This window comes from Neopsephotus bourkii, unplaced genomic scaffold, assembly GCF_033783945.1.
Source record: "Neopsephotus bourkii isolate Nb327-2 ecotype Australia unplaced genomic scaffold, CSIRO-AGI_Nbou_v1 NB_1767, whole genome shotgun sequence".
Lineage (NCBI taxonomy): Eukaryota > Metazoa > Chordata > Aves > Psittaciformes > Psittacidae > Neopsephotus > Neopsephotus bourkii.
This window is the reverse complement of record NW_026902241.1, coordinates 2106396-2120689: the sequence shown is the minus strand read 5'-3', so window position 1 is coordinate 2120689 and position 14294 is coordinate 2106396. Positions and strand designations below refer to the sequence as shown.

Sequence of the window (14294 nt, the reverse complement as noted above, 5' to 3'; positions counted from 1 at the left end):
CTCCATCAGTGCAATGGTTACTTGGGAAGGCAGATGCCATCACTCTGAACTTCCCCTGTTCCTCCTTCTCCCAGCTTTTAAATGCTGAGCATGACACCATGTGGTGTTGGACACCTGCTTGGTCAGTTGGGGTCAGCTGCCCTGGCTGTGTCACCTCCAACTTCTTGTGTACCCTCAGCCTGCTCACTGCTGGAGTGGTATGAGATGCACAAAAGGCTTTGGCTCTGTATGAGCTCTGCTCAGCAGTAATTAAAACATCCCTGTGCTATCAGCACTATTTCTAGTGCGAATCCAAAACATAGCCCCATATCAGCTACTGGGAAGAAAATTAACTCTATCCCAGACCAAACTAGTGAAACTGTAGGGCGTGTAATTTTAGATTAGCATTTGAATTAGCATTCATGTACAGAGAATTTCCAAGATAACTGCATGAATTGAATTTAGACTTTCAAAGATTTTATATCTGCTTTAAGTTCCCCAAACTGAAAATGACCTAATATGTCAGCAGCAGCTTTCAAAAAAGGAACTCCTAGATTTTCAAGGAAAATAATTCCATATAAATTGTCCTGACTTTTTAGGGTTTTTACCGTATTTTTTTTTTTTCCAACAGCTGCAAGTATCTAATGAATTCTCTGTTTTCATTTACCATTGTACACTTTATGCTGATGTTCTGAGCTGGAAAGCAGCTGTGCAAAATGTTGTTCTGAGTCCTCTCTCAGATGTCTCCATATTGTATTGAGAAGTACGTTAGTCTGTGCATGAAGTCTGTTTAACCAAATTTAACCATATTTTAATTTAAACCAATTTTAACCAGTTTTTAACTATATTTGCTTACATGGGCATTATCTTAGTACTCCTCTTATTTCTGCCTCACTAAAACATAGCATGTATTTTAGATACAATGCTTGAATTTACAAGTAGAAAAGTTCAGCTGTCATTTCCAGAACTTCAGAGTATATTCTTTGGGAAGTGTAAATAATTGTAAATAAGCACAGTGTTTATTATACCACAAGGCTTTGTGTCTTCATCATTACTGTTCCCCTTGTGTTTCAGAATTAACTTTGTTTTCAGTCCATGGTTATTCTGCCCTTGCAAGATAAGAAGGCATCTAATAATGCTAGCATAAAAAAAATGTTTAGTTACTGTTTTGTCATCCAAAGATATTTACTATTTGCTTATAGGCAGGCTAAACTGTTTTACTGCCACATAGGAGATCTTCAGGAAAACCTCCCCAGAAGTGATTCTTTTTACCTGATGGTTCTGGGAACACTTGCACAAACCTGAAATGTTGCATGGGGGAGAGGTCATGTTTAAACACTTTCTGTGTTAAAATCTCGCTTCTTTCCCAAGTCTTTTTAGTTCCCCCATGAGCATAATTCATTTTCACTACCAGGCTTTGCTCCAGTGTGGGAGTCCAGGGTTGTGAAACCAGCTGGCTTATTTCCTTCAGAAGGTATCTCCATCATTTTGGTTGAGCGGTGCAAATTAATATGGGATGAAGACAGTGTTAAATATTTTTGGGAAAAGTTTGGGGGAAAAACAAGGACTCCCATTTTGTTCAGGCAAAGTAACAGCTAGACTTAATCAGACCACCTAATCTTTCTCAAGCTTGTCCACTGTCAGCTTTACAATAGTAACTGGTATCAGACACAATTTGGTAGAATCACTGAATAGTTTGCATTGGAAGGGAACTTTAAAGATCATTTAGTTTCAACCCCCGTGCCATGGGCAGGAGCACCTCCACTAGACCAGGTTGCTCAAAGCCCTGTCCAGCTTAGCCTTTAACACTTCCAGAGAATGAGGCAGTCACAGCTTCTCTGGGCAGCCTGCATCAGTGCCTCACCATCCTCATAGTAAGGATTATTTAATCTAAATCTACCTTCTTTCAGTATAAAGCCGTCCCCCTTTTCCTATCCTTGCCCTTGTAAAAAGTCCCTCTCCAGACTTCTTGCATGCCCCCTTCAGGTACTGAAAGGTTGCTTTATGTTCTCCCTGGAGCCTTCTGTTCTCCAGACTGAACAAGCCCAGCTTTCTTAACTGTCTCCACAGGAGAGGTGCTCCAGCCCTCTGATCATCTTTGTGGCCCTCCTCTGCACTCAGTCCAACAGGTCCACATCTCTCTTGGGTTACGGTTAGTTGAGCTGAACGCAGTGCTGCAGGTGGGGACTCATGAAAGCTGAGTAGAGGGGGAGAAACTTACACACAACTTACACATACATCTTAACGATATGAATTAGCGATATTGTCTCTCCACTTTCCCATACGAGCCTATTTTTTCCTGATAATTACATTAATATTTTTTCCACCTAGAAATCTGCAAATGTGTCAGGGAATTACTTCCAGGAAGGCAGTATCTCCCTTTGTTAGCTGAAGTTGTATTTTCAAAGATACGTTCAGGATCTCTACATCAAATCATCTGCCACTGGTCATGAGCTAGACCTCTGCATCAGCTGACTAAAAAGAAATGGGATTAAGTTCCAACCTTTTTTATTCATTATTTTTTGAGGTAGGTCAAAGCTGAGGATAAGGCACCTGTCAAGAAAACATTACTACAGGATGTGATACTTGTGATTTGACAGGGTAGAGGAGGAGCACAACTTGGTGTTGGGACATACGGTGCTTCTGGAGTTGATACCTTTTGGAAGGCAAGCAGATGAGAACCTTGGCAAGTTGTGCCCATGACTGTCATGTCAAGTATTTTTAGGAATGTGGCTGGTTTAACTAAATTTGTAGATAATGAAGTCCTGTAGACTAAATTCCCCCTGAATCTCTTTTGGATAAATACATTTAATATTTTTTTAATGTTGCTAGTATGCTATTCTACCTCAGCTACAGCTGTTTTTAGATAATGAGTATCTGTGTGTATACATTCAGGAAAACATTTGGAATTCATGTGCGTGATAAGACACAAATCCTTCTCAATATGGTTGATGTCAGTGGCTTGAGATTAATAGCAAAGCTTTTTTTTTTATAGTATTAGTAAATAAATAAACTTTGTTTTCAAAACTAATATTAAATATTTTGATTCAGTCTTTTAATCACTTGTTATGGCATATTTGAATTATGAGATCTCTGAACGGTAGTATTAATGAAGCAAAACTTTCCTCCTGACCCCAGGTTCTGTCCCATGGGTACCTGAAGACCTGGTAGTTTTCTCATTTCCTCATGGAGCATTTGAAAAACCAGAACAAAGCCCCAAACCAACAGACAAACTTCAGGACAGATTGTAGTAATAGACAGAAGTGTACTGCAGGCTTTCCATACAGTTAGGGCATTTCAGTGTTCATTCATAGAATCATAGAATAGTTAGGGTTGGAAAGGACCTTAAGATCATCTAGTTCCACCCCCCCTGCCATGTGCAGGGACACCTCACACTAAACCATGTCATCCAAGGCTCTGTTCAACCTGGCCTTGAACACCGCCAGGGATGGAGCATTCACAACTTCCTTGGGCAACACATTCCAGTGCCTCACCACCCTAACAGTAAAGAACTTCCTCCTTATATCCAATCTAAACTTCCCGTTTAAGTTTTAACCTGTTACCCCTTGTCCTATCACTACAGTCCCTAATGAAGAGTCCCTCCCCAGCATCCCTATAGGCCCACTTCAGATACAGGAAAGCAGCTATGAGGTCTCCATGCAACCTTCTCTTCTCCAGGCTGAACAGCCTCAACGTTCTCAGCCTATGTGAGAGGTGCTTCAGTCCCCTGATCATCCTCGTGGCCCTCCTCTGGACTTGTTCCAGCAGTTTCATGTCCTTTTTATGTTGAGGATACCATAACTGCGCACAGTACTCCAAGTGAGGTCTCACGAGAGCAGAGGGGCAGGATCACCTCCTTTGACCTGCTGGTTACACTCCTTTTGATGCAGCCCAGGATACGGTTGGCTTTCTGGGCTGCAAGCGCACACTGCAGCCAGCTCATGTTCATTTTCTCATTGACCAGCACCCCCAGGTCCTTCTCTGCAGGGCTGCTCTGAATCTCTTCTCTGCCCAACCTGTAGCTGTGCCTGGGATTGCTCTGACCCAGGTGTAGGACCTTGCACTTGGCATGGTTAAACTTCATGAGGTTGGCATCAGCCCACCTCACAAGCATGTCAAGGTCCCTCTGGATGGCATTCCTTCCCTCCAGCGTATCAACCGAATCACACAACTTGGTGTCATCAGCAAACTTGCTGAGGGCGCACTCAATCCCACTCTCCATGTCAGTGATAAAGATGTTAAACAAGACTGGTCCCAACACTGATCCCTGAGGGACACCACTCGTTACTGGCCTCCAGCCGGACATTGAGCCCTTGACCACAACTCTCTGCATGCAGCCATCCAATCCATTCTGTGCTTTGCTGTCTGTGTTTCACAATATTTGCAGGAAATTAAGCATCATTCTGACTTAATCTGTGCTTGAGATTTGTCAGGGACTTGGAAAAAAAATTCTTAAAGTAGATGCCTGCATGCTTAAAGACTGTGAATGCACTCGGTTCTTTTGAAATCAGTTTAAAAATACAAAACCAAAAGATGCATTTTTCCTTAGTGCTTTTGGTTGTTTTTTCCTCTTTTTAATTATTGAAAATCAAAAGCAATTCAAATTATAAAAAGATCGCACCTCTCACTTCTGTTACAGAAGGGGAAGGCAGTAGTAACTTTTTTTTATTATCCTGTTCTAAAAATTAGAATGACTTAATTTGGTACATACATTCAAGAGAGTCCACATCATTCTTTGCTCAGAAAGGCTGAGCTGTCCATGTATTTTCTGTAACACAGCATGAAAATCTTATTCACAAAAATGACTCCTTGAAATTATTTTTAAGCAAAAATCCCAAAGGAACCCTTCCTAAGTTCTTGTTTCCTGCCCCGTTAAATAAAAAGAACAATGGAGTCCTTTTGAGAACTTTACCTGTAGTATTTAGCAAACAAGCTTAAAGCAATTTTAAGTGTGAGCATCCTGCAATAAGATACTTTTTTTCTTAGGCAAATGGTTTCAAGAGTGGGTATTGCACCCCCTCAAACTGCCCCATTCTTTTTCAGTGTTATATGATATAACATGCATCAGTGGTTAATGACGTATCAGTACTATACGTTATACTGCTTTTCTTCACCTCTTTTTTTCTTGTCTCTCTTGTTGTTACTCTCCCTTCAGTTCATCAGATTCAGTGGATTCTTTTGGGTTTGGGTTGCTTTTGTGTGTGTGTGTGTTTCTGTTTTTTTTTAATGGCCAAATAACTTTATAAATCTCCTGTAAGAAACAGCTGTATAAGCATTCTTTCCCCATCACCACGGGTGTAGAAGTGGCTGAAGTATAGCTCTTGAACCAGCTGTGGCACTGCAGGACTAATGATGGGAAGGTGCGCTCAAGCATTTGCTGAAGAAAGTTAGGATAAAGTTTCACAAGCATTTAACCCTGCATCTGCACACTGTTCTGATAGCAGGACAGATTAGGCTGTAGTCAGATGCTGGAAAAATGCAGGATGATATTTTCGTCCCAGTTTGCAAAGGAAATTAAAACTTGTGCCAGATTTATGCTGATTTTATGTAAGACTGCCAGTACAAATTTAACCTGTCAAGAGTACTTAATAGATTTGAACTGCAGAACCTCACACTCCTATTGCAGTTACGTCTTTCTCCAGTCTCTCTGCGAGATGGAGGCCACTGGCTCCTACCACTGCTGCCATCTGCACTGCACAGCCTTAGCCTCATGCTGGTCTCCATTTCCCCTGATCCGTTCCTAGTACTGCTTCTGCATGTCAAGACATTTTCACCTTTCTTTTATGAGTTTCATGGCAGATTCCAGGTGAGGCACAGCATTCTCTAGCTCCGTGCTTTAAGCGATGCAGCATTTTAAAATGAGTGATGATCCACACTTGAACCCCTCTGCTTGGGCAGAGGTCTTCTCTGTCCGTGGCAGCAGCAGTGAAATGGCATCATGTACACAGAGAGGAGGACAAAGTCCCCCTAAGCAGTTAGTAGTATCCCTAGCGTTTCCATTTTCTTCACTGAAAAACCATGAATAGGTCAGTGTTCCTAGGAAAGGCAGGATACTTCTTGACTTGTGAGTGAGTACAGAAATGGTGCAAGATTGTACCATCCCCAGAGGCCTTGGGCATGGCCTGATTAAGCATCTCATATGGAGTTTTCAAAGCAAGTGATGTGCAGCACCGACACACATGAAGGTTTCATTTCCTTTTACCGCTAGTTCCTCTCATCCCCTCTCAGCGTAGAGGAGGAAGCAGTCCTGGTTCAGCTGGAGGTGTTTCAGCAGCAATCAAGGAAAGCTGCTTTCCCGGGCTGTGGGAGGTGCTGGTTTCACAAGTGCTGTGAGGAGAGAAGAAAACCCTGCAGGGGTTAGAGCATGCTGCTGTCCAAACCTATTCTGCTCTGCTTGCCTCTGTTTTGATTGTTGTAAAGACAGTTCAACTTCGGGCTCTAAGCACTGTTTCTCCACCCCTAACAAGGCTCCCCACTGCGAACCCTGGGCTGAGGAGGCCGCAGGTCGCGCTGTTCGCTTCTCGTTGCCAGGGGAACGGCGGCACCGCGGCCGCTGCCATGAGCGGCACCAGGGCAGGCGGGCAGGGGCGGCCCCAGCGCGGCGTCTCTGGCTGAAGGGGGCAGCGGCGCGGCGGCGGCAAAGGTACCGCGGCAGTGGAGACAACGGAGGTTTCTGTGGGCGGGAGGCTGCAGCCCCGGCCCCTCGTCCCCGGGAAAGAAAGAAGAGGAAGGCAGCCCGGACAAGGAGAAAGGGGTGGCCCCGGCGGCCGAGCCGCTTCAGGGCGCCCGCGGTCTCCCATGAGAGACGTGGGGCTTGCGGCCCCGCTGCCCGGCATACGGCAGACCTGGGCACTTACACGGGTGCGGCGCAGGAGACAGAAAGGGTCTAGAGTTTTGGTTAGGGTTGGGGTTTTTTTGCAGTTCTCCTACTAGGGAATAAAGCCCTGACTTTGCCAAAATACCCCCGTCCCTACTCTTGGCCTTCAGTAGCTGCCTGTAGGGTGTTTCTGTGGAGGCTGACTGCCATTGAGGCTGGCTGTAACCCCCCTTGCAAGTTATCTTTTCCATTTTAAATTTAATTTCACCTTTTCAAAACACCCCACACCTCCTGCAGCTGCAGAGCTGTACCTGATGGTAGGCATGTGCTTCAGTTGCAGCTCAGTGAGTTTCAGCTGATCATTATAGCTTATCTGTACAAATTCAAGGACAAAAGTTTTTACTTAAGTGCTGCAGAAGGGAGTTATCTTTCATGGAGTAGGAATTTATAGTTATCTAAGAATTTCTTCTTTGCACTTCTTCCTTTGAAACTGGTTTGCTGGCTTTGATAGGAATTTAAAGGAGGTGCTTGAGGATATTGCTCAGAAGGATCAAACTATTTTGTACCATAGATATTGTAGAAAACTTGTAGCAGTTTTGTATTCCCAAGGGTAAATAATTCATTAACGTGTGAACAGCTTGTTATCTTCTTAACAGATGAACATCAATTTTGTCATTATGCTAATTTGTAGTTACCACAGAATTTTGTTAGTTTGTCATGGCAAAATCAATACCATTATATTAAATACAACTTTCTTGACCCATTAAAAAGTTTGTTAGCAGTGCTTAGCTACAGAGTTGACAGCAACCTGTTCCTTGTCCTAGTGACCTGAAGTCAAACAGTATGTGAATGTTACTTTTGGACTCAGAATCACATTATAAAGTATGTATTTATCAAATGTGGGTTACAAATGTTAACTCAAACTACAGCACTAGTCAGTCTGAATTATCTGTATACCAACAGACTTAAATATATCTGAAATATTTGTCTTTCACTGACGGTAGTATAGTAGTCATTGTAGGCAAATAGCAAGAGTATTGGCATTACTTTATTGGTTGTTTTTTTTAAGGCTCTCATTTAATCTGTTCTCTTACAAAAGTTATTTAACTCTATTCAGCACTGATAAAACCAGTAGAACAATGAGTACTTTGCAAAAATCCCTGAATAATCACTTAATTTTGTTACATTTCCCCCCTAAATTTTGCCTTAGCCTTGTTATTATTTTGAGATTAAACACAGCAGCACTTTTTTATTATTCATTTTGGAAAAGCTGTGAGACAAAGTGTCAGGGGAGATCCAAGTTCCATAATTTTGTCATACAGCCAAAGGATGAAGTAAAATAAATGACATGCTAAGTAATATTTACAGGAGGTGTTGTGTCTCCATAATTGCCTTGAGATGGCTGCTGTCTTTCATTATATTAAATGCATTCATTGTATTTAGATGCAAAGTCACCTCATTATAACAGAGAGGAAAATGAAAGATGAAAATGCTTCAACTGCAGCTTATAGTAGTAGAGGGTAAGACTAACATTATGATTGTCATGAAATTTTCATTCGGGCCTACTAATCAAGCTTGAAATTGGCTTCTTCAGTAGACGAACAGCACCAGAGAGTGGTTTTTATCTTTCAGTAATACCTTTCAATGATTACTGCAAAAGGAGGGAGGGTAGAGCTAAGCAGTACCCTTCTGAAAGGAATTCAGAAAATCCCTTTGGTGATTTATTTGGGCTGTTTGGAACACTTGGTGCACTGTTCCAGAAATACTAATGCATAAAAACCTCCACAGTCATGCAACAACAACAGAAAAATAACTTCAGAGTTACACGCACAAGCTGCAGGCAATGAGTTGGGCATAGTAACCAGCAGAAATCAGAGAGGGGAAAGAGGAATTCACTGGGCAAGAAGTGATCAAAAATAATTGGGTATTGGGAAAGAGGAATTCAGTGAGTGAGAAGTTATCAAAAGCAACTGGGTATTTCTGGCATTTTAAAATGTGGAAGGGGAACTGTCAGAACTGAAATGGTTTTGAAGTGTTACTTGCAAATTTTGATTTATGTTAATAAAGCACTGCCAATACATTCTGAGGTCTCTGACAGACAAATTGGGCAAAGTATTATGTAGAAAGAAGATAACTTTACCAAAAATATACATGCAGGATGGTTAATATGTGAACAAGTTTTTTCCCTCCAAAGTGACTCTGATCCACTTTAGTCTGCTTTCACACACTTAACAAAACCTGACTTACTGTGTAACAGTGGCTCACCCTTCTCACACTCACTGGTATGTGCAGCTGCTGTGGCTATTCTGAAAGTGATATGCACACTGGCTGGCTAGCTGCTGCTACCAAGAAAAATCTGCAATAGCCAGGTGCTACCTGCCTTCCCTCTCTTTGACTCAGAAAGTATCTCTGAAAACTGTTTAGCACCTGATTTTCATGTAACTTATAGGTATTTTTATAGTATTTGCTTTTTAACCTGTTGATTTTATGAAAAGCAATACATTCTAAAAGTTGTATTTTGTTATACTAGAATAGATTATTTTGCAAAATAAAATAAAAATTTAATATCCTCTGCATGCTGAATAGAATTTCCTTTTAAAATCTATTTGCACAAGGTAGTTTTTCAAATGGCCTTGTAAGAACATGTCTTGATTGTTTAATCAGATTAAGCTAGTTAGGCTGTGGATGGCAACACACTTTTAACATCAAATTTCTAGCCCTAGTTAAAATAGTTACAAACAAAACATTATGTTTAAGCTCCCTTTTTCAGCAGTTCAGCTCATACACAAATTCCTCTTCATCCCTGTTGTCCTGAAAGGCATAGTATTCTGCTTTTATGCCTTTCTTTGCTGATGGTAGCCTATGACATAGTTTAGTAAAGCAGTTCTGTGAAAAATTACTGTCATGTGTCATCATACTGCATCATACTGTTCAATTTCATACCTCTCTTTCCCTCTTCCCCCATTTGTTTTGTAGAAGCAAAGGGAGAATGGAATCTACAAAGGTTCATGAATCATTTTTGGTACGCTAACACTAATGAACTTAGACACTTCGCAAATGGAAAGAAGTAGTGTCCCTCTGCTATGGACAAGAGGCAATGCATTGACAAGTTACTCAGGATAGTGCTCAGTGTTTAAATGCTTACTGACAGCTTTTTGTTTCATTAGAGATTTTCTTTTTAATATATATGTTGGGAAAGGGAGGCAGTAGTAGCAGCGTTTGTCAGGGTTGAAATAAGAAACGTAGGCAGGAAATAAAAGTAAAGCTCTCAAGAGCAGAATGGGAGCGAGTGACTTAACAGTTGGCCAGTTTCAAAGTACACGATGAGGTACAAAACTACTGAATGTTGTTGAAGTTCTGTTGTTTCCGAATCAGGTAAAGTTTGCCAACTATAGGCCAGATTACAGGGAGATGAAAGTAGTTACTTGGTAAAAGCTCAGAACAAAATCCCCCGCAATAACAACATAGATCTTATGTTGTTAATCTTCTAAAGAACTCTTACTGCTAATAAAGCCAAAGGTCCAAATACATACTACTGTTAAGTATGAAAATATATATTTAGCTTCTTTATATCTAAAATATAGATTTGCTTTCTGTTGTTAATATTCTAAAGAACTCTTATTGCTAATAAAGACAAAGGTCCAAATAGATATTACTCTTAAGTATGAAAATACATATTTTGCTTCTTTATAGCTAAAATATAGATTTAGTTTCTTTAGATTTTAGCTAAACGCATTTGAAGTGAAATAGAAACTTCATCTTCTTGCAAGTAAGTGGAAAGCGATCATGAAGTTAACAACGTCAACACTCAAACACTTATTATTTAGAGCTGATTAAGTGATAATATAATAAGGCTTCTCCTGTGTACTGCCTCTTATGAACTACATAGTACTCATGAAACATTACAAATCTGAATTTTTCTGGAGATATAAAAGTGCCACATCTGCATTAAAAATTTTACCCCTATAGCAGAATCATGCCAAATTAACTGCATTGCTGTGATTAATGATCAGACTTGTAAATGGCTGCTGGCAAAACATAGAAAACTACTTTCTTAAATATTAAATCGTGCACATTCCCTGACAAAAGTATGATAATCATAGCAACTTCCCTTGTATCTGCTTCTGTGAATCTCACTAAGATAGTAAACGAGTGAAATGGTAATTCCCATTGACTGTTGAACCTGGCTTCATTTAAACCTCTTTTAAATGTTTCTAGGTATGTTTCTGCATCTTTAAAGTGCTCATCATTTTAAAATCTAAATTTGTATGACAAATGTAGGTTTTGGAAGTTTCAGCTTTTTTCTTCAGCTATAATCTGAAGTATTTTTATTTCATCATTTTTGAAATGTATTCCTTCTTTCTGTAAAATCATAAGTGGTTGTGTTTGTTTAGGGAAGAAAGCATACATCAATACAGTAATATAAATATAACAACATATGTAAATAATATACACAGTGTTAACTTTGCAAGCTCTATCCATGGCTTTGAAAAGCCCTGGTGTATTCCAGAATGAAAAAAAACAAACAACAAACCCATCAAAGAATTTCATGTGGTTGTACAATGTGAAAGAAGTGGGATAAAGCACAAAGTAAGACAAAGTAGCAAAGAGATGGCACATGCCTTCCCTCACTCCCTCAGAATGGTGATAAAGTGCTGAAAAAATTAGCAGCCCTTTTATCTGTGAGGCTGTGCGCTATGTTGTATGTGGCTGTGAGCTGTACTACATGTATCAGTTTGGCTTGATGAGGGGCAACTCCTTCGTGAAGGAGCACAGCTGAGTGTCTTTGAGGGAGATGAATGCAATTACACTTGATGGGTCTAATCCAGTGTGTACTTGAAGAAAGATTAAAGAAAAGTGTTGACAGTATTATAGAAACTAATCCAAGGTAATCTGTTTTCTGCTACAATCTGCAGTCTACACTAGTAGTTTTGCCTTATTCCCCAGGGATTTCTGTGTGTGTTTCTTGGTAAAGGCTTATTTTACTGGATGTTCACTTATTTAGAGAGGTCTTTGTGTTTTTTTGGTTTGTGGTTTTTTTTTATTTTTTTATTTAGAATGGGTAGGAGCTGAACTTGTCATTCATCTCAGCCTGGAAACCAGTGCTGGTGTAGAATAGTATGAAGTGAAGACATCTTGTCTCTGTTTCAACAGCAGTCATTATCTGGGGGAGATTTGCATTTTATAATACACACCTCAATAGTTGAGGTTTTGTTTCAGTCCTGTATGGGAGCTGATGGAATATTAATCTCATGTTCTGTCCACTGCAGTGTGTGTGTCCAGCATCACCTAAACACAATTCTGTTCTGAAGATGTTAAATTTCATCATTCTGTAGCCACTATTGATTGTGCAAAAAAAAAAACCAAAAAAGGTTTTAATAAAACTTCTACAAAGACCTGAGGTCTGAATTTCCATACTGAAAGATTTAAGTAACAAAGACCAAGAAATTCAATGCATTTCTGCTCTACTATAGAAGAGCAAAACCACAAAATAAAAGAGAAAGCTTACTATGAAGAGTCTAAAAGGCACAGCTAAAAGAGTTGTACAAGTAGTGTGAAGGAAACTGTGCTAGAAGCATAGAACCAGTTCTCGCCATTGTTCAGAAGGGCTTGAAAAAGGGTGAAAAGAGTCAGTATGGTGATTGCTGGGGATAAGGAAGCATCATTCAGAAAGCTGAAGTTATGTCCAAGTGAAGGAGTTTAAAAAGACCTTTAGCCTTGGCAAGTTATAAGTAAAAGCGCAAATGGGCAAGGTAGAAAGCTACCTTAGGAGTGGGTAGGAGTGTCAGACTCTAATCTGGTAGGGAGACTGTGGAGGTGAGATATGACAGAAATCTGAAAAACCATAAGTGGCACAGGGAAGATTGAGAACCGTTTCATCCAAAATGAAAATGAGGAGGCATGTAAATGTAACTGAAGGCCAGGTTCGATGTGGCTTTGAGCAACTTGCTGTACTGGAAGGTGTCTCTGCCTGTGGCAGGGGGGGATGGAACTAGATGGTCTTTAAGGTCCCTTCAACACAAACCATTATATTGAAGTCTAAAAGCCAAAGCTGTTGTTTGCATAAGGAGCACCTGAGCACTCTCTTTTGCTTAAAGTTTACATCAATTGAAGGAGTGACAGGATAAGTTTGTAGAAGTGGGGCCTTTTGAATTTTGCTAAACGACATAGAAATTACTGGAAATAACCTGAGCTTGGGAGGCCAAGAGATTGTTGAGAAGGGTATGTCTTGTGTGCTGATATGCTTTAGCACTGATGTTGGTGGCTGAACTTGCAGATGAAACTGGTGACTGGTATAAAAGTGACTGTTTATCCTACTTTTCAGTAAGGATCTGGAAGAAAGTTACTCTGGGTATAACAGGTTTGGAACAAGTGCCCTTGAGCACCTTAATAAGTGAAAAAGCACTGAAGGAAAAATGTTCCAAAAAAAAATAAAAATACAATGTCTAATGGTTTTGTTTTCACGCTGTCTTCCCAGGGATCTGATGATCACGTTCTATTGGATATTCCTGTCACTGGAGAGCAGATGAATCACTACCAAGCTGCAGCTGAAACTGCTCAAAGTGAACTTGCAGCACTTTCAGTGAAGTATGGTTGTGCCCAGTCAGAGGTACATTTAAAAATACTTCCAAATTGTTCTCCAAACCTAAGGATTCTTTATGATCACTTTCTGCACAGAACAGAAACCTTTGTTTCGATATGGAATATCTTGTTTCTCATAACACTCTTTTTAGAATTTCAGTGTGATATTCACTCTCCTGGCTTCTATGTTAATAAACCGATTATGAGCTCATATTCAAAATTTAAAAAGGCCCTATCAATGAAACAAAATTTCTTTAATTTTGGGTAGCTGAATATGGGAAACAGCAAGAACATGTAATATTGTAGGAGAATGAATAGTTACTACTGTATTCAGCCAGGACTATGGGGATAAGTGTCCATTGACTGAGCTGGAATTGGAGCAGTTGATCCTGGAATTACTGCAGAGTTCCCCTCCATATAATAGTTACACAGGACCAGTACTTTAAATTTCAATTTTATAAAGCCATACAGAATCTTGTGTTCTCATAGAAAGAATGCATTACTGGAAATGCTGAATGGCGTTTTTGCCAGCATGACTGATTGATTTATAGATTTTTCCAGCACTGTGCTTGCAAAAGGATAGTTAAGAAAGCAGCTTCATGCTCTTGTTAATAAAGACCTTCGTGACCCAGCTGAGGTCAGAGCCTTGTTCTGCTGAGTGCTCTGTAAAACTCATGATATGGGATTATTCTTGCTTTTTCTGCAGTTGGAACTGACCACAAGGACGATGGACAGAGGAAAAAATATCACATTTTGCAGATGGGGAGTTGAACCACAGAGAAATTTTAAAGTTATGGACACTTTAAGCTACCATAGCTTGGTCCAGCTGCCAAGCAAAGCAGTCCTTTTGTTCCTTTAACTGCTCATTTCCTTCCCTACACTGCCCCATCCCTAGTGCTGGCACAGATATATGTGT

At 40.3% G+C, this 14294-nt stretch overlaps 1 protein-coding gene across 2 annotated transcripts in view; it reads left to right on the top strand.

The window, feature by feature from the left end:
- LOC133225823 (coiled-coil domain-containing protein 170-like) overlaps window positions 1–14294 on the top strand; it is a 52871-nt gene that overhangs the window by 7861 nt on the left and 30716 nt on the right. Inside the window, exons 1-3 of one of the 2 annotated variants that reach the window (XM_061378672.1) lie at window positions 7855–8316; window positions 9773–9800; window positions 13275–13406. In XM_061378672.1, the coding sequence (XP_061234656.1) occupies window positions 8240–8316; window positions 9773–9800; window positions 13275–13406 (237 nt within the window). In that variant the 5' untranslated portion in view covers window positions 7855–8239. Of the gene's footprint in view, window positions 1–7854; window positions 8317–9772; window positions 9801–13274; window positions 13407–14294 lie in introns of those variants that run through there. The other variant, XM_061378671.1, reaches the window with a different exon arrangement.